The sequence below is a fragment of the Dicentrarchus labrax genome, unplaced genomic scaffold (assembly GCF_905237075.1).
Source record: "Dicentrarchus labrax unplaced genomic scaffold, dlabrax2021, whole genome shotgun sequence".
Taxonomy (NCBI): domain Eukaryota; kingdom Metazoa; phylum Chordata; class Actinopteri; family Moronidae; genus Dicentrarchus; species Dicentrarchus labrax.
Window position 1 is genome coordinate 8016780 of NW_026136701.1, and position 25290 is coordinate 8042069.

The following is a 25290-nucleotide window of genomic DNA, read 5'->3' on the forward strand; positions in this document are numbered from 1 at the left end:
CAGCTCCTTCACACAGGCTCACTCCCACACTCACCTCTGGGTGCCGCAGGGTGGGGGATGCCCGCTGTAACACGGCAATAACAACGGGGATTTCACAAAGCAAAGTCAGCCAGAGAACAGTGAAAAACATCCAGGGATGGGAGCACACGTTGTACATCTGTGTGGTCAGTGGGTTTTTTCACAAGCACTGTTGTTTTCGACTGTAAAGTTGTAAATTGGTGAGCAGTCTGTGGAAAACCAACCAACTAAAAATGACAAGATTTAATACAGACTGACATTCTGCACACCATGACAAATGGAAACTCTGCTGTGCTGCAAGGATGATATATATATATATATATATATATATATATGCCACATTGACCTTGCTGATAAGAAGCAGGATGGAGGAATCGGTTATCTCAGGAGTGAATGACTTTGTTATATGTAGGTCTGCAGTACACCATGCACAGTATGATTGCTCCAGCAGCTTCAATCAGCGAGAATGCCATAAAAATAAAATCAAAAGCAAAAGTCAATGACAAATATTTATTTGTTGTAAGGCAAAAGGCAAATTCAAAGAAATATGTTCAAACAAATCCTTAAATGTAAGCTACTACAAATTAACAGCTGGCTACTTACAGGTCATTGTCATTTATTTTGAGTAAAGAGCAATGATTCAATTTGTGCTCCAATAACAGTGACATCGGAGAAAAGAACAAAGTGCAGAACACAATGTGAAAATGTACCAACAGGCACAACAAAACAAAAGGGTGAAATCAGAATTATAGTACAGTCACATCAGCAGCTCTCTTTCTGATGGTTTCTTCCACTGTAGAGGGTTAAACGAGGGTATCAAATCTCAAAAGTTCTTTATACTGACAGTCCCTATTTTACTCCATGTAGTGATCAGAAGGTGTCAGCATATAGCGGTGGGGGAGGAAGAAGCTCCAGCTCTGTGAAGTCAACCTCCTGTTCACTGTCATACAAAACACAATGGGACATCACAGTTCAAGAGCAGGATGCCAAAGAACCTGAAGTACTGCGAGTACTCTGCATTTATAAATAAAGATCAAACAGAGCCTCCCATGTTGATTAGAAGGAAACCATCAACACTTACGGATATGGAGGCTCCTCCACAGCACACAAGAGGTCTGGATGAAGACAAGCAGATACAAATGTCACATTAACTTTGAACTGTCTCAGCAACCAGTCCTGCACCATGTCTCCAGGTTACAGCACTCAGATAGAAGTTATTTTCCACTAGAGGCAAGACGCCAACCAGTGTTGAGACTGTAGCGTCCTCAAAGAGATTTGTAAGTACCCTCCTCTTCAAGTTCACCGTTATCAGTGAGAGTGATATTAGTGGTGACAACAGTGGAGTCATGGAAACAATGAAACTCTGAACTTACTTGGTGGCTCAGCACTTTTTGTAGGATAGAATGGAAAGCGGAAAAAAAGAAAGGTCATTCACACATTTTGAATATGACAACATCAGTGGACTTTAAATAAGGTAATGATAGAGGTAATGGATAAGAGAATACTGTACTTGGTCGGGGTGGCTTCTCCACTGTCACCAAATTCATCTTTGCTGTGTTGAAAGAAGATGGCTAGTTTCTGCAGGGCCTCGTGTCTGGTCCTAAAGGTTGAAGACAAGAGCACAGTAAGTTCTTCTTTTACTACTAGAACTCTTACTTCTCATATCCATCAATGGCCTACAGGGGGCGAGGAGCACCTATACAATATATTAGAATCCAATACAGTAACCCTAAAATAATTGCTACCTCATTAGGCTTATGATGATTTGTCCAAGAGTTGCTGATACCCTGTACATGTTCCAACAGGAGTACAAAGAACAAAGCTGATGATAACACAATTGCCCCAGAATCACTGATTTATTGTTTTGGAGTCATTTTTCAAGACAAAATGACCAAAATTTCAGCTTCTCAAATGTGAAACATATTTTCTGGTTTCAGTCCTTTGTGACAATAAAGTGAATATCTTTGGGTTGTGGACAAAAGATGACATTAAGGACGTCACCCTGGGCTTAGGGAAACAGTGATCAACATTTTATGACATTTTATGGACCAAAAAACTAATTGATTAATAGAGAAAATGATTCCCAGATTAAGTGATAATGAAAATAATCAAGGATGCAGCCCTAATGTCATTCAAATCTGGTAACATCGACTTGGAACCACCCTGATTTTAACAAACTTTTTGGCCCTTCGGTGTAGAGATGGCAAAACAATTAGGCAAGTTAAATTGCCACTATTTTGCTGATTCATTGTTAACATCATCAACAAAAATAAAATCAAGAAAATAATCACAATAATCTGAAAAGTTATCAAAAATCCACTGTTAGTTGCAGCCTTTGTTGGTGCGTCCCCCTATTTGTGTCTTCCAATGCACAAAATATTGTCTTAGTCTCAACTATAATCTAACCAAATAGCTTTTCTTCCTTCCAAACCAATGTGTAATGTTCCCCAGTATGAATGTGTTTAGATCTCCACATTTTCTTCCCCTTTTCCAATGTTTAATATTTAGTTACTCATGAAGAAACACTGTATATAGGTATGCACATAAATGATATTTGCACCAACTCCGCCTTGTGAAGAGGTGGATGTTGAAAGGTTTATGTACATTTGGGTAAGCAACAGAATGTGCCAAGGTATCTGCTTTGACACCTGTGTGTTTAAGACTCACTGTGTGTGTAGGTCTTCCAGGTTGGCATCGCTCAGAGTGTGCTGGGCGCTGACATGGCCACATGCTGTCAGAGCGAACACATAAGGGGCAGAGGTAGGTGGGTGGGGATCGGAGGGATAGGGGTGAATTATGTAAAGACAGTAAGACAGAGGGAGGGAGAAAGTAAACGGCCTGGTAAAAATGTACATCAAAGGCATGTTACAGTCTGCCATACGTCGATGCACAACATAAAACCACTAAACCAGAAGGCTGAGAGGGGGTGAAAGAAACATCTTCTGTTCATGTTTGCACTTCTAAAAAGGAGTAGATATAAAATATACTCACACATGTCAGACATTGAGGCAGTCTGCTGGGGGAAGCTACTATACAGAATGAAGAGAAAGAAAATAACTATATAGACTGTGTGCCCCATCAATTTAAATCATAGGGAAAAAGTACTCAATAGTTTCTGTCATTCTTCTTTAAGCCACAGTAAAGGACAGTAAACATATCAGTCTTACTGGCTTTCAATGGAGGGTGAGAGAGTCTCATCTTCGCAGGCCCACTCCTCACTGTCATCGGTGACTGTGGAAAAACAGATTTGTTTGATTAAGCACAGTGTGCAGGCTGATGATAGATGCTGAGCAGGCTGGAAACCAAAAACCCTTCACAATCAAAAAATAACACATGGCTGTCAAGCAGACGACAACTAGTTAAGTTATTGAGGCCAGACACTGGGCTGTGCCCGTCTTTGGGCTGTCGACCAACCTCTGTGTAATTGTTCTCTGTCAGTCCATATATTACATCAACCATTTAAAACTTGTGTGAGCCTTTATTAGGCTGTAGTGCTTTTTCACATGATGCAAAGTTGGGGTGAGAGGTGAAACTACAAGAATAATAAGTTAACCTTAAAGCTTAATGTCTTTGTGCAGAGGCTACTGACACTTACAGCTGCTTGTTAGTACAGGATGGCTAGAGGATCTGTAAAACAAAGAGTTATGCATCACTTATCATGACACACACTGATGGACTGGCGACAACAGCCGGTTACTAATGTTTTTTTTATTTGAGAAACCAATGAATTTTAACAGTGAGCTACCCAGTACCTGCTCCCAATGCTGATGGTGTCTCCCTCCAGGTTTCCTCCTCGTCCAGCTGCTTGGGCCTTCTTACCAAGTTCCAGCATCTCCTTGATATTTAGTTCCACATTCATAACTGAAATATAACCATCTGCAATACCAGGACAGAGCCGTTAATATACTGCTAATGAATAAAGCCTAATGACATTGTGGTGTAAATATGAAACCGTAATTACCCCTGTTAAGAATTCCCATTACTTTTATGTGATCAAATGCTATTATTAGCCTGTTTGTGTTAAGTTAAAAACATGCTGGCATCAACAACCAGTGCATTGTGTTATCTCAAATCCTGATTTGACAGAAAATGTCTACTTCTGGGTTCATAATCACATAAAACCAAATCAATATGTCTGAACTCACACTTGTGGTTGCTGTCTCGAGCCAACCATTTGCCTTTGGGGCAGCTGGTGGTGCGAATGATGCTGACTGTGTCCCCGCTCTTCACAGGCAGGTCATTCTTGCGAACCTTGCTAGCCACCGTCACCTTGGCGTGGTACATGGGCTCCTCTTCGCCAGTCACCTAGAGAGTCAAGTTGAGCAACTTTGAACTTTTTGTATACCGTATGGGCAAGTAAAAATATACTTCAGCCATGTAGATTTCTGACAAAAATGACATTAACGTTAAACCCTATATTTAAATGAAAAAAAAAAAAAAAAAAAAAAAAAAAAAAACAGCTCAACTAAAGGGAAGAAATGATCAACTTCTGAGTAATTTCATTGTCTAACTTACTTTGAACTTCTTTTTCATTTCATTTTCCTTCTTCTCCCTTTCTTTCAGCTCCTTTTTCTCCTTCTCCAGTCGCTGCTTCTCCCTCTTCTTCTGTTCTTTATGGTCCGCAGTGTTCGGGCTCTGCCGTTCTTTACTGAAAACACATCAGACTGTTTAGTGGCAAAAAAAATTGCCTATTTTCCATAAAGATTACATGTACCACCTGAAATATAAATGGAACCATATGCTCGTAAAAATACTGAATAAGGAATAACAAAAGCATTTTTGTCAATGTGAAACCAAAGGGAAAATTGATATAAATATGACCTGCTGTACAACATCATATTTCTAGTAAAACATCAGCAACAAAGGCGACATGTGTAACATACCTGAGGATATGATTATGGGCTGAATGTGCATGTTCTCCTGATACACCACCCCTGCAGGTTGATTACCACAGTAAGAGAAAAATCAATGGATGCCTTCTATCTGGCAAAAAACAATGACAATGATAAAACACAGGATTTATAGTTTTGAAAAAAATAAAAAAAGACATACCATGGATTCCGCGGCCATATGTTAAGACATGCCTCCTCTTTCTTGAAATAAACAGAGGATTTTTAATTCACCACAGATGATTGTTAAACACACTGAAGCTGATTAATTCTTCATTGCACAGAGCGTCTCTGGCCATAAACTTAACTGTTCTCTTATTACTCACTCACTCTGATGATTTTATACTCAATTAGATTAAACAATTAGTTACCATAGGGTGGTTGTCAGCATATGGATCTGTAAAAAATGATTAACAAGGAATTAAACAGGGTAAATGAACGTTTGCAAATGGTTTTATAACCCCTCCCTCCCCACTGTATCAAGTAAACATTCTTACTCTTCAGAGCACCTTTACGTTTCCGCGAGTTCTGGCCCAAGATGAATTTGTTGATGTTCTCAACATCCTCATACACATTATCGCACGCCTCGTAGTAACTGTCTTGTTGATTCACACTAGAGGGGATCATAACAATCAAGTTGTACAAACAGGAAATGTGTAAAATTGAATTAAAGTGGGATTGCAGGTACTAAAAAAAAAAAAAAAAACCTCACCTTGTGTGTGGTTGAATCCCATCATTCAAAGCTGATTCCTGTGCAGCAGAGGGAGACTCAGCAGCTCCCAGATCAGTCTCATCAGCGTTAGACAGAGGATCTATGCTGCTCACCTCCTCACTCTGAGACCACTGCTCTGGTACAGCATGCTCTGGGAACTCTGAAAGGTTTATTGGTTCAGGGAAGCAGGCTGGATCGAGGGGTATAATGTTTTCACTGCCAAGGTTCACATCTTGAACACCCATGCTCATAAGGGGCTCCACAGGATCACACACTGACAGGTCGGGTTGTGGATCCTCAAAATCCGTGACCCCGCAGTCTGGTACAGGAGAGTCAGTGCTGACCAAGTCTAAGGCCTCCAGTTCTAGTGCATCGAGGTCAACAGCTTCACCCTCTGCTGTTTCCATCTCTGAATTCTCAAAGTCTGGAAACTCTGGAGCGTCTAGCACAGACGATGGGTGCTCAGACTCTGGCTCTTCACTTGGTGCTGGGCTAAGACCTGGTGACACCTCTATAATAAGAAACCAAAATCAGCACTTCAACAGATGTTCAACTTTACCACAAATAAGTATAATGTAGGATGCAGTACAGATGATACACGGTGAGTAATGTCCAAGGAAAATACAACTTTTTGCCGTCATATTCTTCAGTCTGTAGCCACAAAAGGGGGGGAACAAAAGTCAAATAAAGTGCAGCGACGGAAAACAAAAAGAAACCAAACATTAAAGCAAGTTGAAGTTAGCATACCGTTTGCTGTGGGTAGGTGGTAACAGCTGAGATCTACAAAGGGAGGTCTGTGGGGCTTTGGTGGTAATGGCCCCAGTGACCTTAAGTCAGGTAGAGGCTTCGTTGGAGGAGCAGAGGGTGGATGAGGTTCACCAGTCTTGACAGAGGGAAGTTTACCCCTGCCAAAGTGTTTATCAAACGGAGACTCTGGCCATTGGGAAATACAATATTAGAAAGGTTTCTGATATGGACAAATAAAGTTTATCACTGAATATAACTTACTGCGCGCAAAGGTGTTTGCTTTGAAGAAAGGCCGTGCTGAAATACAAGTCAGGTGTGGAGGACAGACTGGTGGGGGTATGGGTAGATGAGCCTCAACACTCTCAATGTTCTGTGGCGGCAAAGGAAAAGCCTTATCTCTTGAAACATAGTCAGGGGAACACAAGCTCTTAGGTTTGACAGAGATCAACATTTGCCTGCGTGAAAACTTCTTCTTGGCCCTCTCCAAGGTACTAATAATTTTGTTGTCGGAGTCGACACTTGTCTCTGCAGATGGAGGGGTGACTGGGATATCTGGGCTGGAGAGGGGGAACTCAGCGGTTGATTGGTCACCTTGGAGAGAAACCCCATCCTCTGTGCTTTGTTTTTCTACATAGGGCAACTCGCCGGGAGCACTGGAAGGTCTGGTGGTCAGATCAGCATAACTCGGCTCCTCTCTGTTTTCTGCACTGACTTTTGATGCTTTGGCTGACTTGAAAGGAAGCAGCAAACCTTTCTTCTTGATTTTTGTCTGTGGCATGACTTCTTTCACTGGCTGTGGTTCCAGTTTGTGCTCCTTTTTGGCTGGCAGTTCGGTCTTTTGCTCTTTTACAGGCAGGACAGGAAGCACCAGAGGCATGTGTCGGTCTTTGAGGGACTGTCTTGTTGTGTTGTCTCCATTAGTAAGCTTGGGTGAGGGGGAGGTCTGCTGAGGCTGTGGTGGAAAGGAAATTGGTCGCTTGCCTCCAGATGCCCGCAGCCCCTCTCTGAAGATGACCCGGGGAACCACTGGTGTCTTGTTTTCTACAGCAATATGAATATTGCCAACCACTGAGCTGCAGTGACCTCCAGGGGGAGGAAGGTGTCTGGGTTTCTCTGCAACAACTGGTCGACTGGTTCTGGATTGAGCCAGGAGAGCCTCTTCCTGAAACTTGGCCCTCAGAGCTTTGAAGTTGATCAGTCCCTCCTTTAAAAAAAAAAAAAAAAACATATCATCATTAATCAATAGATTTCTATCAATAGATGATATAAATGCCTATTACTTTTAAAGAATTAATCAAGATGATTATTTAGGGACCCAAATCCAATGCTGACACAACATAATTTCAGGGTTGATTTACCAAAATACTCTTATCTTAGTCTTTGAAAAAAAGATTTCACTGAAACAAAGTTCAGCTTCAAGGATTGGTTGTCTAATTGATTACAATTTAGATAACTGATTAATAGTTTTGATTCTTGGATGTGAATATTTGCTACTTTCTATGATTGTAAATTGTTTGGATTGTTAGGTGGACAGGACAAGACAGAGAGAATTTTTGATGGGCATTTTTCAGTTTTCTAAAATTTTACTCACCAGACGAACTGATGAACCAAAAAAAATATTAGACAGCTTAATAAATAATGAAAATAAATAAATAAATATCCACAGAACCCATAGTGAATTGATGACATTGAGGAGTATGGGTTATTCAGAACAACAGGAACACTGTTTCTCTGAAGAGATGATGTTGCTGATTTTTAAAAGTAATTTCTCAAAGCTGTGAGCACCACTAAAGACATCCAACGTGCAGGCATCATTTTGAAATGAAGGCAGATATATAAAAGGGAAAACCTGAATCCCAGATTAGACTGAAAGTGAATGAGAAAATGTTTTGCATTTAGGACGAACCAACCATTTAATATACTACAGTATTCACAGTCGTTGTGGTAACCTAGCTAAGCCACACACTCACATGGTATACACTAGGGAAACTATTAAACACGGGCTAAGAGCTAACTTAGCACAGGGCACAGCAAGAAGGCTATGTTACCTGCACTTGGCAGTCTTCAAGCCAAAGCTGCTCAGAAATAAAACTTTAAAAGTTACCTCTTCCATTGTGGCTCGTTTGGTACATCACTGTTCAGGTGAGTACATTTAGAAAGCGGTCAGAACTGAAAAAGACGCGGCGTTGATAAATGTAGCGAGATGAACCCGACAGACTGTTTATGCTGAAACAAACAATTTGAAAGCGCCGCCGAGAGACTGGAGACGCACCTGCGTGCTGCGCGTGACCTGATGACGTGCACGTTCATGCTTTTTGATTGACCAATCAGAAGCGCTGGAGCCCTTTTTGGATGTGGATATGTATAATAATGTAAATACTACATGACATTACTATTACTACTGCTAATAATAATACTATTGTAAGAAGGTGCCTGAAGAACGTGTACTGGTGTTGCAGTAAAGTGTTTGTGTATGTTGGGACATGTTCTTCCTGGATTGGAGTGTTTGCGGAGTGAAGACGAGAAATGGGGGTTATAGTTCAATAAAAACAAACTGTTGAATGAACATGTGTTTACTCTTGATCAATCATTCACTGTGGTTGGTCAAGACTGCAGTGGCAGAACTCCCCACAGGATCACAACAGCTGTTTTGTGATGTTGCATTTTAACCTTAAGGACTAGCTACTCATTTTCAGTATGGGGATGTTTATTAATTTACCTCTGACTTTATGCACACTGTTTCTGTGTATACATTTTAGCTCAATTGCGAATGCATCCAAGAGGACAAGGGCAACTGCTGATAACAGGTGCAGTATTCATTGCTTCACTACCTCTTCCAGTCACTTGATAATATCTTGATAGCAGTTATTTAATATAGCCTGTGCCCAGTGGGTATTACATGAAAAACTGAGATGATAATGGGTGTTTTTGTGAGCCAGAGAGGCTGGGACAAGGAGGGCCAGAGCTGTAAACAGACCGATACCCATCCAGTGTAGGCTGGGGAGGTGGTCATCTTGGACTCCTTGTAACTCCTGCACAGACAAACAGGTAATTTTGACAATAAACTGCATAAATATGTTGTTTAAAGATGTTGAATAAAAATGATGATTACAACTTTTATTTGGGGTGGTTTTTTCAATACCTTCCCACAGCAAAACCCGAACTCTCTCGTTAAAACACTGGTTGAAACTGGACAGTTTTTTTGTTGCTCAGATCAATGAGATCAAAGCACTACAGATGAGATGATCAATAGGTCCAAAGGAAAAATGATTATGCTTAATCAGCACTCCTGCTCCAATAAGGTCAATAAAAGTAGGCCTTGGTTTTACAATGTTGCTCCAAAATACGCAACTCAATACACTGAAAATGTGTGTCAAATGTTAAATAGCATGAATTTGTATGGAGATATCTCAACAGTGGTATAATGGAATAGACATACTGAGTAAGTTTAACTGCTGACTGTATTTAACTGTGGCTTAGTTCCGTTACCGAGACTTGGAGAAGCCCTCACAGTTCGGTGGCACAGAGTGCTTTGAGACACTGTGGGAAACACTGACATGTCCAACAGCAACCGGACAGTGTATGGTGCCAGATTACTGTGGAGAGAGCTTCACCTGCGGTGAAACTGGCAAGTCCCATCAACAACCATTCTGTAGTTGTGATGTACGATAGCCTACATGTAAATCTGAGTGAGTGAGTCTGTCTTGCTGTCTATCCAGGGCGCTGCGTCAGCCAGTCCCTTCGCTGTAATGGAGAGACAGACTGTGGCGATCTTTCTGATGAAGAGAACTGTGAAAGCTTCAACCAAAGAGATGACATGTGTTCCACCCTACTGGCCATCCCTGGAACTGAACGTGGCACTCAGGGGTGAATACTGCATAGCTATTATTAGTGTTATTGTTCTTAACCTCTTTACTTCATTAATATCATATCATCACATAAAATACGTTTTTAAAAGCAATGCAAAGCCAGGAATTAACAGGACAGTTGTAAAAAAAATTAGCACATCATCAGCACATCAAAATCACTATTGGCTAGCAAATTGCTGTGAAACATTGGAAATATATACTCATAATTTCACTAGTCACCCCGTGACACCATTATTTTTATTACTTGACATGTGTTGTACTTTACTTCATGACTATTATAAATGATTCTCCTTTGCCTAGCTACAACGTCTTGACTGGAGAGTTTGTGGATCATGTACTGGACCCGACATACTTCGGAGGAAAGTGTGAATATGTCTATAATGGTGAATGGAGGAAATTCAGCTATGACTCGTTCTGTGAGAACCTGCACTACAATGAAGATGAGAAAAACTACAGGAAACCTTACAATTACCATGCCTACCGTTTTGTGGTATAGTAATGTTGTGATTTATTCCTTTGTGTAACTGAATCAATGGGCTGTTTGAACTTAAAACATTTTGACATAAAATATAAAATGTTACAGGCTGAAGCCAGGTCAGAGGGCTCTCAGGAATTCTATGAAGATATGGTGAGCATGCTGCGAGCGAGGAAAGACATGCATTCAGGCAACGTAGGCTTCACAGTGGGGGTCTCTCTTGTGGAAGTGGGACTGAGTGCAAGTGCGGAATCTGAGTTTATCAAGAACATAACACAGCATAAAAGCCAGGTAGGATCTGTAGACTCACAGGTCAACATGCTTTACACAATAATGTAATGTAAGTGCAATTATTTTTGTTTGGCGTTTTAAATACATCATTATTAATTGTTTGGTCATTTTTCGAAGCAATAGTTTGAAATTTTAGAAAGGATGTTTGTTTGCTATCTTGTGAGTTAACTTGAGAGTTAAATGAAAAGATTGATATCACTCTCATGTCTGTCTGCCAGACGTCAGTTATCTTGGCTTAGCATAAAGACTGAATAAAAGGTGGAAACAGCTAGCCTGGCTCCTTCCAAAGGTAACAAAATCTACCTACTAGCACTTCTAAAGCTCACTAGTTAACAGACTCATAACCTCCTGTGATGATAGGTTTTTTTTGTTTTTTTTACTTCAATTAAACAAACTGTGTCCTGTTTTTAGTCTTCATGCTAAGCTGTGGTACTGTGGTATCAATTTTCTCATCTAACTCTCAGGAAGAAAAAACAATAAGTGTATTACCTAAAATGTTGAACTCTGTTTAGCAATAGTGAGTGTCTGTGATCATAAGAAAGGACATTATTTGGGATATAAATAAGTGACAGTGCTATTATTATTTTTTTTCATTATAAGAACTATTTCAACCCTCTAAAAAAGAGAAAAATCACTTTAAATTATAAAATTTGACCTTTCTGTTCTCAGGACCTAGGGTTCATTAGGCTGTGGTCCAAAGTGCAAACGGCCCTCTTCAAAATGAGAAGTAATGAGTTGATGCTCCATGAGGATTTCTACGTTTCACTTATGGAGCTCCCTGAGCAGTATGACTTTGGGATGTACTCCCACTTCTTCAACACATTTGGCACCCACTATGTCACAGAGGGAACTATGGGAGGAACCCTTGAATTTGTTGCGGTTGTCAACAAAACAGCTATGGAGAAGTCAAGTACTGTGGACAGTTTATTAATCAATATTATCTAACAGTAAATGTAATGTAAAGTGACCTTTGCATAATTCTTTCCTCTCTCACAGAATTTGAGGCTCACCAATTTGGTGGATGCATTGGTGCTTCTATTGGTTTAAACCTTCCTGTTGAAAACGAGCTCACTGTAGGTCTCAAATTGAGTGGCAAAAAATGCGGCAAAGGCGGAGAATTTGAAAAGGGTGAGAAATAAGCTAACCCAACCAGAGGTTCTCATAATACCTAATCATTTTGAATTTGAGCTTATGTCTAGTTTCCATTCAGCTGACAAGTTATGAAGGATTGCTACAGTAATGTGTTATCAGGGCTTGTATTACAAATGTGTTTTTTTTTCTCTTTTATTTTCAAATGTAGTCAAGAATTCCAATTCCGATTTAATTGAGGACGTTGTTACTCTAGTGAAAGGGGGGGTCATACACCACAGCAGTGGCCTGTTGGCTATCAGAAGCCCTGACACCCACAGGAAGTGGGGGGCGTCCCTCAAATACAACCCAGCACTCATCGAGTATGAGGTAACTTACTGGAACTCATATTTAATCATTTGACTTCCTAAAGGTCCAGTGTGTTACATTTAGGAGCATCTATTGCCAGAAATTCAAAGGTATGTTTTTTTTCATTAGTGTATAATCACTGAAAATAAGAATTGTTGTGTTCTTGTTACCTTAGAATGAGCAGTTTCTATCTACAGATTCCATGGGTTGCCTTCCATGGTGTCTGCCATGTTGAACCGCCATATTTTTTTAACACTGGCACTAGATAGGGGCATTCGATCTTTTGACACAGTTTCTCCTTCGTGCTTGGAAGGGGAGGTGAAGTTGGGACCTGCAACTACACTACTAGATGTCACTAAATCCTACACACTGGAAGAGAAACAAATTATAGTTAAATTCCCAATTTAGGTCCTTTGGGGTCATTTGCTTTTCATTAACTTTTCTCGTTCTCCTCTTCCTCGTCTCTGTCCTTCCTCACCATGATCAGACCATGCCAATTTATGAGCTAGTGCGCCTCAGCACAGCCGCCGACCATGTCGGTGCTAGACTGGCTAACTTGCGGAGGGCCTGGGATGAGTATCTGCAGAAGTTCGACTCCTGTATCTGCGCCCCCTGCAAGCACAACGGGATCCCTGTCCTCACGGGTACCTCCTGTAAATGCCTCTGTAAGTCTGGGTACGAGGGAGACGCCTGTGAAGAGACTCTCAGAAGAGGTGAGACTTTTGTCAAAAGTAAAAGCAGTGGAGGTAAACACATTCAAATCATTTCCTTTAATAAAGGAACAGTTTGACAATTTATGATATGTGCTTATTTGCTTTCTTGCTAAGAGGGGGATGAGAAGATTAGTACCACTCCCATACCTGTTGGGAATTTAAAGCTGGAGACGGTTATCTTAGCTTAACTAAAAGACTAAAAGCAGGAGAAAAGAGCAAGCTGTTTAGATTTTATATCTTGTTTGTTTACTTTGCACATAAACCAAAAGTGTTAAAACGACAGGCTTCCTCGCTGGGTGCAGTGACTGTGAGGTTGCCAGAAACCTCCAGGAAGTCAATGCACACCCAAGAAATAGATTAGCAAATTAAAAAAAACACAGCTTGTTGTTTGTTGGATTAAACAAACAATAGCCTATAGCATGTCTGTTTCAGCCAGGTTAGCTGTTTCCCACATGCTATGTGCTAAGCTAAGGTAATTGCTGCTTCATATTTAAAGTGTAGATGAGAGAGTAGTAAGGTCGAAAACAAGCATATTTCCCAAAATGTCAAACAATAAGTTTCTTTTAAAGTTAGCAATTCCATATAGGATGACTATGCTATTAAAAATCCATGCATGCAAAATATTTATAGATTATAATAGAAAAGTTTATTTTTGTTTATTTGGTATCTCCCTTAACTTGAATCACTTCTGACTTAATGCCAGTTTTACTGCCTGACAGCAAGCGCAGACCTCTTGTAAAATTTGGCATGCGTATGTAATATTGTTTTCTTGTGTGTGACTGATCCGCTGCCTGTTTCACCTGCTCCTCGGGTCAGAGGATGTGATGAAGCAATGGCAGTACGCAGACATTTCCTGTTTCCAAATCTGTATCCTTCCTTAAGATCAGCTTAAACCTCCCCTTAATTTCACTCCACAGATACTAAGACAGATGGTTCATGGTCATGCTGGGGGTCCTGGTCACCCTGTGCATCGGGGGGGAAGACACGGACCAGAACCTGTGATAATCCTGCCCCTGAGGGAGGCGGAGCCGCCTGTTTGGGCGCCTCCTCTGAGACTCAACGCTGTTAGAGTGCTGTTTCCTTCAGACTCACATGCGCTAATTCAGAATAATCTATTACGGGTTTCCTCCGATTAATTAAAACTGTTCTTTCACAATCTTTTAATGTCAGAGATCTTAAATATAACACACACTGTATTTCAAGGTAGAAATAAATGTGTTGTGCAGACTTTACCACGTGTTTGTAAATTTTTTTGTCTGAAGTTGAGTGAAACTTTCAATTTTAGATGCTAATACGTGACATTTTATAAATTGCCTCCAATGTGAAGGTCAAATATGAGTAACAGAAGTTTATTCCAGGTCAGTGCAAATCCAGTTAAATATTATATATCAATAAATGACACACATGTTTCTTTTGCTTGTTCTTCTTGTTCTTGTTGTTCTTTATAGTCATGGTATCTTTTTTTCCTGATTCATTATCTCCCACTAGGCAGTCAAAAAACAAACACACCACAGACCAAACTACTATTTTCAAGGAAGCTTTTATTAATCTTTAAGTCAAAGTTGACATTTGACAGTTTTAAGAGCATTCAGTAGACTCTTGCTGCAGTCCTCTGCACGTCATGCCTCCATTGCTGGGCGCTGGGTTGTTACACTGTCGACTCCTCGTCATCGTTCTTCCACTGCAGGATGACCATACACCCCAGCAGCTCCAGCTGCCGTCAATGGCTATGTCTGTCACAAAAGACCATATCACATCTCATATTATTATGTCAATATCTCAGTAGGTATAGGCTAAAGAAAGTAAAAATAATGTTGTGCTGTATGCAGTGTTGAGTGCTGACCTTTTCGCCTTTGAGTAATCTCACAGCCTCGTCCACTGTAGCCAACAGGACACACACAGTCACACCTGGTGCCTATTAAGGAAGATGGACATACTTCTTTCACCATCAACAAACATCATTACCATCACTGCAATCATCCTCAGAGTCACTTTCTGCACTATTATGTTGTGCCAGAGATGTTGGTGTTACTGACTTTCTTGGTCATCTGTTAAGGGTGATAAAGGTCACTTAATGTTCCTTGAAGTAAAACTAAACCATAAGCTTTGGCTTAAACTATGGATGAAAACAAAACAGAGCTTAAGCAAGAATGTCAGGATAATGTAATGGGTTTTCAGTCAGTAACTGATGGAAGTGGATCCATTTAAATTTGCCATGAACACCAAAAAACAATATCATCTGAGGTACCTCTCAAAACAGCCACTCCGTTGTTGTGACAGGGAGCACATCGACATGAACTAGCCTCTGCTAGGTACTCTGACAGGGCTCTCTTCAGATTTCTTTTCAGGGTGGCGGCTTGGGAGAAGTCTCTGGAGGTAACCAGCTCATACAGTGGCCGTGTCTAATGAGAAACAAATGTCACTATTAAACCAGGATTTTTTTACTGTTCAAATTCTCTTAAATTTAGCTTTTTTTAGATAAAGCCAACTGGAATGGCCCACAGATTCTGAAACTTGACAGTGTTGGGGCAGGGCAGCCTATTTGTATTTGGCACAGTTGTTATTTGGCATCTTTTGCTGTCTGTTCTCCAACTTGCTATTGATCAGCCTAGCTGTACTTTGCCTCTCTGTATTTGTGCCAATCCTGGGATCACCACTGATCCACTCTTTTGTAAATATTTTGCATCAATTAGTCTGGTGAAACTCCCTTTAGACAGCTTTATTATAGCTGCAAACTGAGATGGTGAAATATAAAGCAAGAACAAAAAGAAGTGTCAATTGTGTTAATGTGGGGAGACAGGAAACACATAGATACGAAATAGACAAGGTAAGTGAGAAAAAGGAAGCAAGACATTAGATTTAGTGAATGACAGAGAAACTCACTGTTGTGCGAATGAAATCCGGGTTAAAACGCACTGCGCTGCCCCATACCCCCATCAGCTGTGGGGTGGGAAGCTTTTTAGCCACCAAAGCACTGATGGATTCACTGCTTCCACCCCTTACAACAGAAACAAAGTCCTCCACCGAGCTGCCTTGCACCGTGTCCCCTAAAGAGAGACAGATTGATTTCAGAGTTTCAGCATCAGCTCATGTGTTTGATGTAGAACAGAGGACATTCTGCAGGACATCTGATAAAATAATCAAACTCACCTCCTATCTCATTCAGCAGGCCTTTGCAGCCTCCGGCCTGAATCCCCGCCGACACATCAACACCCTCTATGTTGATCCCAACCTTAAGGCCTACCTGCGTACATCGCTTGTAGTCATCCAAAGAATAATCTAGAACAACAAAATTATGTCAGGTGGTGGTTACTGCCTTTAAAACATTGAGCACAGCGTTAGTTCAGGCCAAATATAACATTCTGCATTTGGAAATAAAGTTTTCTTAAGATACAAAATTGGACCATGACCAGAGCTATATGATGTCATTCCCCTTGCCAAACCCCAGTATCTGTTGATGATAATTATCTTTATGCATTCTTGCAACTGGGAAATGAAACCAAATGACTCCCTGTATGGGAGCCACTAATATCTATTACCTGATTTCTCAAGCTTCTCCTTGTTCAGGATGATGGTGTGCTCGTAGTCTCCTCCGAGGGCAGCCTCTGTGATGTAGTGGGTGCCGTAGTCTCTGTAGATCTGTCTGTATTCCCCATAAACATAGGACTGTGGCAAGGATCGCAGGCGCTGGAGGAACTCAGTGTGAAGCACCAAATCATCTGACTTCAACATGTACTGGGCCAGCTCCAGTTCTGCTTTGGCCCTTACGAAGCTGCTAGACTGAGGAGGGAATCAGCGGGGGGGGGGGCTTAGAACTGAGTAAGTTGTGCAGAAGCCAGGAGAAAAGAAAAGAAACAATATCTCACCTTGCCAGAGGCACGGCGAATCTTCTTAACTGACTTGGTATATTTGTCATCATTGAAGTTGAAGCCAAACTGACCTACGCCTGGAATGGCAAAGCCAATAGAAACCTTGGTTTGGGTGGAGCGCTCACTCATGGTGTACTCCATGTAGTCAGAGTATGAATCAAAGGACTGCATGCTAAAATCATATGAGCCTCTTGTCTGTAAATACATGGGAAGCAAAACTTCCTTTTTAGTGAACACGGAATAACAGATGCAAGAATGAGATGAAAGATAAGACAAAAAGAAAGAACAGGTTCAAAATGAATCCTAGCTGATACACCATACACAAAGAAAAACCTCTCTGGTGGCGAAGGAACCAGAACTGGCGCAAGATGTAGAGCAGTACCAAACAGATATAGTTGCAAAAACTTTATTTCTAAGTAAGTGAGATAATGTTATAGTTACTTTAAAATCTAACAGGACTTGTTTAGAGTGTGGATTGGATTATCTACTTCTCACCATGCAAGGTTGTTTGACTAAATTCAATTAAATGTCAATTGCTTTGTCTTTTGGCAGCTTAATTAGCTCTTTTTGGAGTTATTTTTAGCCAGATACAAGGGAAATATTCACTACAGGACCTCCAGTATGCTTTGAAAGATAGATATTTGTCAGCATTTTTCCCAACCTGTCACATTCCACTGAATACAATACGCCTCAGATGATAGCTGTCCAATCAGTCCAAACAAGAAAAGGATTTTCTTAAAGTCTAAATATTGTTCTTATTAATGGCTTAAAACTGACATATAAAGTAATTATCAACTATCAATAAAGTTACAACTAATTGACCCATTATAAACGGTGACATATTAGAAAGTGGTACAGGAAAAAAAAACAAACTGGTCTGGTATTAATACTCATTATACTAAAGTGTGATTTCCGGCCAGTCTCACCTGAAAAGTGTACTGTTGCAAATTGTAAGGCTTCCTGAATCTGACATTCTGGACGTAGTGTGGCAAGCAGCTCCCGGCGTAGTATCTGTTATCAAGCACCACTCCCTCCAGGTTACTGTTCAAGATGTTGATTCTGCAGGATGAACAGCAACAGCATTAATGGTGAGCAGATTGATATGGGGACAGCGAGATGTTTGCATGTCGTAGTCCTCAAAAGTATCTGCGACTCACATTACAGACTAATGGGAACGTGACTCACCCTTTGGCAAGGTTTTCAATTCCCCAATACTCTTCAACCTCCTCCCTGCAGGGCTTGGAAACCGCCCTACAGCCGACTTCATCTGACATGTCCCCACAGTCGTCCTCCCCACTACACCGCAGAGTTCTGGGAATACAGCGACCTGAAGAAGAGGGAAGACGTTGGATGGCGTTTAGTAATGCTTGATTTCAAAATGAATAGTTTGACATTTAGGAAAAAAAAATGTGCTCTCTCGCTGAAAGTTAGATTAAAAGATCAATACCACGTCTATATCTTAAATTAGCTAGCCAATTAACTTAGCTTAGCGTAAAGACTGAAGGCAAGGAAACAGCTAGGTTCTGTTGAAATGTTAAGAGGGAGTCATGACGCCTTTAAAACCACAACTTTGTTTTTGGACAGATTAAACAAATGAAGTCGGTTAATTAGAAATGACCAGTTGTGATTGTATGGTTTGGACGGACTATTTATTGTCTGGGTGCAGTGCCCTTTAGAAATGTTGTTAATCAGATTTTTTACCTTTGGAGAGAACCAGGAACTGTTTCTGTCTGTTACAGTCTTTATGCTAAGCTAAGCTAAACAGCTGCTGGTTCATATTTAGTGTACTGACATGAGAGGAACTCTTTGTAACAAAAGTGAAAAAGCGTATTTCCCAAAAGGTCCTTCAAAAAAAGTATTCCTTTAAGAACAACCCTCTAAAAAAATGCAAACTAGTGTAAAATCTCCTGGGATGAAGCAATGACTCACTCACATGAGACAGTATTACTACTATATGGTTGTATAACACAAGACTTAATAACGTTATATGATTTTCCAGAATGCAGAGCATATGGGGATGGGTATAGGGGATACCTGTTAGGGGGCAGAGGAATCCCTCACACAAAGGAACATTGTCACAGGTGTAGCGGGCTGGAACAGTGCAGGCCTCCTCCTCCCTGCCTTGAAAATTGCATGGCTTCCCTCCAAACTGAGATGGCTGGACCAGTTTGGCATGGCGATACTGGATAGTTGAGGCAGACAGACACATAAATGGTCAGAGAAATACAGAGGAAGGCTTGCCACTACCCAATAAAGGTGGTTGAAGAGCTTGGAAACTGCCCCGGGGAACTATAACAGTCGTAATCCCATTAGAGGACTGTTTTCACTTTGTCATGTCAAGGTTATTAATCCCCCTTCTTTGTAAAGTGGATGAGATAGAGCACTGAAGTACATCAGCTGAGACCCTTGCCAGCAGTGTTACTCTGTACCTCACAGAAAAACAACCAGCAAGGGTCAAAACACCTCGGACTGCAGAATTTTAGTAATCTCTCAATCCTTACACTATATGAAGTATTTATTCATCCAAATCTAATCTTATTTATGATAACTGCGGAATTACAACTGGTAACATAGATTTCCAGACAAATCTAGTAGTTTAGTGTGGTAATGGCCATATATTTTGTTCTGTGCCATGCATAAAACCAGTGTTTTTTTGTGTATTAGATTTATTTGCTTGATTGTTAAGTTGAAGATAACAGTTTTCAGTTAATGGAAAAGTTTGACATTTATTGTGTTTATTGCAGAGAGTTAGATGAGAAGATTAATGACACTCTTATTTGGTAAAGCTATGGTACGGCTGTGGTAGGTACAAAATCACCACCACTGTTTCTTAGTCTGGACCAGTTGCTAGGCAACCAGCAGAGATTCCAAGTTACTCGACCAAGAAATAGTCCGGCACATAACCCCAATAAAACCGTTTTTTCTCGTTTTACACGTCGGTTCTTGTAAGGATCAAACAAACAAGATACAACTGACTAGAAACATCAAATCATGTTTATGCAGACTGTAATAATGAGATACTGACCTAGTTGATATTCTCATGCTGCCAGAGCTCCCAAAACATCCTCCTTATGTAGTATATTTGGTATTATTAATTTAACGAAGAACCAAAGTTCATGCATTGGTTGAGGGCGGAGCTAAACCTTTTCTTCCAAATCTAACTGCATCGCCATTTGCTATGAATTCCTTGTCATAAGTGTTTCTGAACATCAGCCAAAATAGATTAGCTATGGGAGATTTATTCCTTTGTAATAACAGATTATCAGGTAAACAATGGGCCGTCATGATGGGCCAACAAACACATGCCATGTATTGTTGCTGTTATATCCCCCAGGCGTCCTGTACCACCTGTCTGGTATTATCATACTTACTCTTTTTTTCTGACAGGTGTCACAGCGTGACCATGGGCTCCAGTCTGATAAAACACAGTCGACTGGTTGAACTACCACCTGACTGCCCACTGACCGAGCTTCACGAACACTAGGTTCTTCATTGTTGGCTGTTGTGACCTGACTGTGACATGTAGATGAAAATCAGATGAAATCAAGTGGACATTAACAGACTTTTATTATCACTTTGAAAGCAATCAAGGTCTTTTAGTTTCTCTGGAGTATCTTTCTGTAGAATTGGCCACTGATAGGATAGATCTTAATCAGAGAAAACATTTAGTGCAGATTTCAAAGTGAAATAAATTACTTTTAATCTCACATTGGAAACTCTGTCTGAGCATTGTTACAAATTAGCATGTATCTGACAGCAAGACGTTTACATTAGTTAACCTCAATGGGAATAAAGCTTAACCAGAACATTTAAAAAAATGAATCTATTACCAAACATACAAATAAAACTCTTACCTTAGAAGCACCAAGCTCAAAGTAACATGGAGTAGACAGCACTGCAAATTGAGTGCACTCATCCACATCACCACAGAAATCATGGTTGTGTGTTATGACAGACTGTGAACAAGAAGACAGCACTGTTGAGCTTTCTATGTAAACACTCACTGATCAATACTGGCCTGGATATAAACTCACTGCTGCCATTAGACTCAGATGTGGAGCTGAATACACAATACTGCAGGTCTCAGACACACAAAACTATGTGTTATAGTTTTAGGTCTTGTGTTAGTATGTATTTAACACAGGTATGACACAGATGTCACATCTATAAAGAAATGGGGAACCAGGAGGTGTGGATGTCTTTTCAGTTACTATAAACTTTATTATGTATAACCTGTATACATAGTGCTGTGATGAATCTGAAATGGCTAGAAAACATACTTTAGATGACAGTGGTGGAAAATGAAGGCTTTGTAATGAAGTAAATCCCTGTTTGGTCAGATCATTTGAGTCATGTCTGTGTCACCTTCACTGATTTTGGATTTTACAGAATGACACAATCCCATGACCCAGACACTTACTGAATACTGTAAACTGCTTTGACGACAACATGTTTTTTGTTTGTGCCAATGAAGCAGAAAACATTTGAATTTACTAGACGAACAGCACGGTAACATGTGAGTTGACTGACGATGAGCTGTTGGTAGTTCCACAAAATGAGATTTCCCCTCCAAACTTCTCTGACGGTTTCATCAATATACAGTAACTGTTCAAGGCTCAGAGAGGTCAAACGATCTAGTATTTCACAACAGAAGCAAATATTAAAACAGTCCAAAAAGCTTATGCAAATATATTTAGCAGAACCAGGTCTCTCTTGAAAATCAAACACAGTGTATCAGTGAGATTACCTGTCTAAATGACCGAATAAAACGTTGTTTCTTTTGCTTTTTAATCATCTTGTGACCCCACATAGATTTATCTTGTGTCAATTCGAAAGGGAGAAACACTAAACTACCTAGTTATTTCTAGCTACACTAAGACCAGCTAAATGATGGTAATACACTGATGCATCAGTACTAAAAAACGAATGATTTATAATTATATATCAGTAACAGTATGAGTACTGTTACCCTATCACTTTTGATGTGACATTTTGCTTTAAATACTTGCACAGTACGATTTTGAATGACACTGTTCTATCATGTGATTAAGTAATGTTTAAGTAATGTAGTCACATGACAGTGATTGACTGCATAGAGGATTTCTGAAGTATATGTGTGAGGAGAGCAACCTCTGTTGGCTGCTTTAATGCTCTTTACAGTAGATCATTAGAAAGACGGTATCAGGGTAAAGAAAGACAAAAACCGAGCAGAAAAGTGGGAATCACATGATATTTTATTTGTGACTGAACAGTGGCATGGGTACAGTGTACGGGGAAGTCATAGACGTACAAAAGTCCTTTTTTTCTCTTTTTCATGACAATTCTTAATTCCATAAATAAAATTTACAAAATATTTTGGACTATTTCTCATTTTTCTTACACGAGCAGGGATACAGTTACCATTTGTTATTGTAAGTCTAGCAGTTAATAGTGATATCTCTATTGTTCGTATTATATAACGTTGCCTTTGTTTTTGACCATTTCCATTCGGTGGAGCAGACCTACAATATGCCCAAGTGCTTTGTTACAACAATGACCTGTATACAAATGACCTGACAAGAAGAACAGTGACTGGACAACAAAAATAAACCTGATAAGGCATAGAAATGCACTCTACTGTCTCTGGGCTTGTGGTTATTAAGCACATCAGTATGGGTTTATTCTGCTTATTTATTCAAGAAACCAAACAGAGATATGATTCTAAGAGGCAAGTTGTAAACAATGCGACCTCAGCTGGAAATGTAGAATATCTAAAAACAAAGAGATGCAGGAAAATCTGCCTCCTATTTACTAAAAAAAGTACTTACGTAACCTTTAAGTAGTAGGATTTTTGTCCCCTCCATTGCGTTCATCTGCCGAGCTCAAAATGAATGAGACGTGAACAGCAGGCTTTATTTTGAATGACCATGTAACACAGATTCACAGTTCATATCTCACCAACCGAACAGAAACAAAGACATTTTTCAGAAATAAAAAATAAATGGCAGCAAAAAGCGAAACAAACATCCAGACGTCAAAAATGGAGGTGCTGGTAGGGCATTGCTTGAGAGAAACACAGGTAGTTGGCATCCAAAGAGGCAGAGAGCTATCTTATGGCACAGAGGCTCAGGTATGGGGGACTGGGAAGATTCTTATTTACAAAATAGATGTTTGGCAAATTTTGATTTCGACATTGATGCCTCAAAGTCATTTTGATATCTCTAATGACTCAGCGTCATCAACACAGAATTCACAGCTTATAAAATAAGAAAAAGAAATATTTTTTTTTATTTGTTTCAGATCTAGAAGGAAGCTGCAGAGATCAGTTTTTGCTCACAGCTGAGTCCGCTGAATCCACATCAAGTCTGTTCATGCAAATGTACGAATCGGTGGAGCAACACTATGAGAACATTTGGCAAATCCATCTGCTGTATACAGTCTTTGCTGGTGGCAGTTGACAAACTGAAGGTCAACCACGTACAGTAGGACGCTGCTCCTCTTGAAAGGTTCCAAAAAATAATTTGCATCATCAGTGTCACCATGGCCGTGTAACGTATCCTCGCAGATATAAACTCATTAATCCGTCACAAGAGGCTGCTATCGCCTCCTGTTGTAGGTTTCGGTTCAAAGATCAAAGGTCACTTCCTGGTTGAAAGGTCTTTTGATTGGACGATAAAGCCAAAGTCTGGTTGTCATGCTGAGGAGTACAGTACAGTATATGGCCTCTGAAGGAAAGCAGATCCTAGGACATCCAGCTTATTACAGAACTGCCAAAATATCTTTTCAAGGTTGAAAAAACAGAACTAGTCTGTGTAATCCAGCTGTGAGAGACGCTGCTGATCACAGTCCCTCATCTCTCTCATCTTCTCTTTCTCATGAGCTTCCGTCTTGGCCTTGAGAGCTTCCGTCCCCTAAGAGACAAACAGACACAATTGACCATATCGTGAAGCTGTATGTGTGCGGTTACAACTCTGACCACCAGGTGGCAACATTGTGCCGTCCTTATCTTTCATTTGGGTGACGCAGAGAAGCATAATGACAGAAAGATTGAACTAAACCAAGGCTCTTCTCCAATTGGCAGCGAACCACTCATCCACAAGGAAAAGGGAGACACACTGAAAAATGAAAATATAAAGCAAATAAAGAAACAGAGCAGGGTTATCAACAATGAGAGGGGGAGTAGTTAGACATAGGAGATGAAAAGAGCAGGGGAGAAAATATATGAAATGCCCCAGTTTAAAGGCAGCTGATGGATAACACAGGCAAATAAGAGAGGAGGGGACCATGAGATACCCACTCAGTGTCTGCTGTTGTCTAGCTGTCTTCCTGTGGACAGGTCTGATCCTGTGGTGGATCAGGAGCTTCACTGGGCACCGGAGAAATCGACCTTGCAACAACACAGCCCTGAGAGAGAGAGAGAGAAGAAAAAAGGCTGTAAAATGTATATATTTGCAGGCAAAATCAACTATTCTCCAGCGTGTAAGGACTTGCAGAAAGTGCATCTTTTTTTTCTCCCATTTTCCAGAAAAACACGAGCCAAACATTTAGGAAAATTAGCTATAAAAACAACTATAATTACCTTGAAACATAATGTTACCTTATTATATATGATCTAATCAAGACACTTAAATCATTTTCGACCTTTCATGTTTAATTGACTTGACATTTTTCTGAAAAAAGGGTAAAATCAATCCCATTTGGCCGTATTAATCACATGACATTCCATCCTGAGTGATTACATGCGATTTACTGGAGAACTGATCATCCATATGACAATAATAGATTACAGCATCATGTCAGTCAGTTGTTAAATCAAATCCACAAATCTTATTGACTGGGATGTGACCCAGGGGGCATGGGGCTTACCGTTTGTTCCTCCTCCTTAGCGTTGCTGGAGTTGCCCTCTGGGTCTACCGGGGAGTGATTTGTGGGGGGGTCACTGGCCTGGGAAGGGGGGCAGTCTGAAGACGAGCTCTGCTGAGGGGCTGGAGTAGATGCTGGGAAGAGAGGAAATTCCACTTTGTTTTACACCATTATCTAAAATGTGAAGTATAAATGATATTTGAACATCAAGCTAGTAACATGCATAACCTATACTGAGAAGTAGTGGATTCAAATTTAGATTATGACCTTTGATACATCCGGTCAAAGACTTTACTCCATGTCATCCCCTCACCTTTCTTTTCTATTATACCTGACATATAATACTATCAAATGTCCTTAAACCTTATATTCCATCCCTTGCACTCCACTCTCAGAATACAGCGCTCTTGTCTGGCCTAAAAAGAAGT

The 25290-nt window shown here is 40.3% G+C and overlaps 3 protein-coding genes across 5 annotated transcripts in view; 1 reads left to right on the forward strand and 2 right to left on the reverse strand.

The window, feature by feature from the left end:
• Positions 1-514: 514 nt before the first annotated feature.
• si:ch211-188c16.1 (uncharacterized protein LOC562677 homolog) lies at positions 515-8612 on the reverse strand. 3 transcript variants are annotated; one of them, XM_051393869.1, is made up of 19 exons: positions 8471-8612; positions 6628-7570; positions 6367-6552; positions 5620-6130; positions 5405-5520; positions 5279-5304; positions 5071-5111; positions 4902-4952; positions 4534-4666; positions 4164-4323; positions 3771-3894; positions 3614-3645; positions 3186-3249; positions 3010-3044; positions 2686-2749; positions 1529-1618; positions 1392-1405; positions 1100-1133; positions 515-958 (listed from the first exon to the last, which is right to left on the reverse strand). In XM_051393869.1, exons 1-19 carry the CDS (start codon positions 8477-8479, stop codon positions 889-891), a joined length of 2703 nt encoding a protein of 900 aa, XP_051249829.1. In that variant the 5' UTR covers positions 8480-8612; the 3' UTR covers positions 515-888. The 3 variants fall into 3 exon arrangements, with proteins under 3 accessions (XP_051249829.1, XP_051249739.1, XP_051249899.1); XM_051393779.1 differs by having other exon boundaries at positions 3010-3047; XM_051393939.1 differs by lacking the exon at positions 1392-1405 and having other exon boundaries at positions 3010-3047.
• Positions 8613-8952: 340 nt separating this feature from the next.
• c8a (complement component 8, alpha polypeptide) lies at positions 8953-14383 on the forward strand. Its single transcript, XM_051394030.1, has 11 exons — positions 8953-9173; positions 9306-9414; positions 9847-9994; positions 10086-10233; positions 10536-10725; positions 10819-11001; positions 11671-11911; positions 11998-12129; positions 12302-12459; positions 12926-13151; positions 14069-14383. Exons 1-11 carry the CDS (start codon positions 9064-9066, stop codon positions 14218-14220), a joined length of 1797 nt encoding a protein of 598 aa, XP_051249990.1. The 5' UTR covers positions 8953-9063; the 3' UTR covers positions 14221-14383.
• A 289-nt stretch (positions 14384-14672) lies between these two features.
• The window catches only part of LOC127368515 (uncharacterized), a 34157-nt gene continuing 23539 nt past the window's right edge, over positions 14673-25290 (reverse strand). Inside the window, exons 12-25 of the mRNA XM_051409429.1 lie at positions 24866-24996; positions 23804-23910; positions 20875-20964; positions 20392-20533; positions 19055-19202; positions 18206-18347; positions 17947-18079; positions 17018-17215; positions 16691-16931; positions 16302-16430; positions 16035-16198; positions 15400-15553; positions 14995-15066; positions 14673-14884 (exon numbers count right to left, since the gene is read on the reverse strand). Of these exons, the coding sequence (XP_051265389.1) occupies positions 14730-14884; positions 14995-15066; positions 15400-15553; positions 16035-16198; positions 16302-16430; positions 16691-16931; positions 17018-17215; positions 17947-18079; positions 18206-18347; positions 19055-19202; positions 20392-20533; positions 20875-20964; positions 23804-23910; positions 24866-24996 (2006 nt within the window). The 3' untranslated portion in view covers positions 14673-14729. The remainder of the gene's footprint in view (positions 14885-14994; positions 15067-15399; positions 15554-16034; positions 16199-16301; positions 16431-16690; positions 16932-17017; positions 17216-17946; positions 18080-18205; positions 18348-19054; positions 19203-20391; positions 20534-20874; positions 20965-23803; positions 23911-24865; positions 24997-25290) is intronic.

Bases quoted from the DNA above. Each gene is read 5' to 3' on its own strand.
- si:ch211-188c16.1 (XM_051393779.1), bottom strand. The intron at 6,131-6,366 runs GTATGCTAACTT...TTCTTATTATAG, and splicing joins CCACCTACCCACAGCAAACG to AGGTGTCACCAGGTCTTAGC. The intron at 5,521-5,619 runs GTGAGGTTTTTT...GATCCCCTCTAG, and splicing joins GGGATTCAACCACACACAAG to TGTGAATCAACAAGACAGTT.
- c8a (XM_051394030.1), top strand. From the start codon at position 9,064: ATGGGGATGTTTATTAATTTACCTCTGACTTTATGCACACTGTTTCTG. The intron at 10,726-10,818 runs GTATAGTAATGT...AAAATGTTACAG, and splicing joins ACCATGCCTACCGTTTTGTG to GCTGAAGCCAGGTCAGAGGG. The intron at 12,460-12,925 runs GTAACTTACTGG...CACCATGATCAG, and splicing joins CAGCACTCATCGAGTATGAG to ACCATGCCAATTTATGAGCT.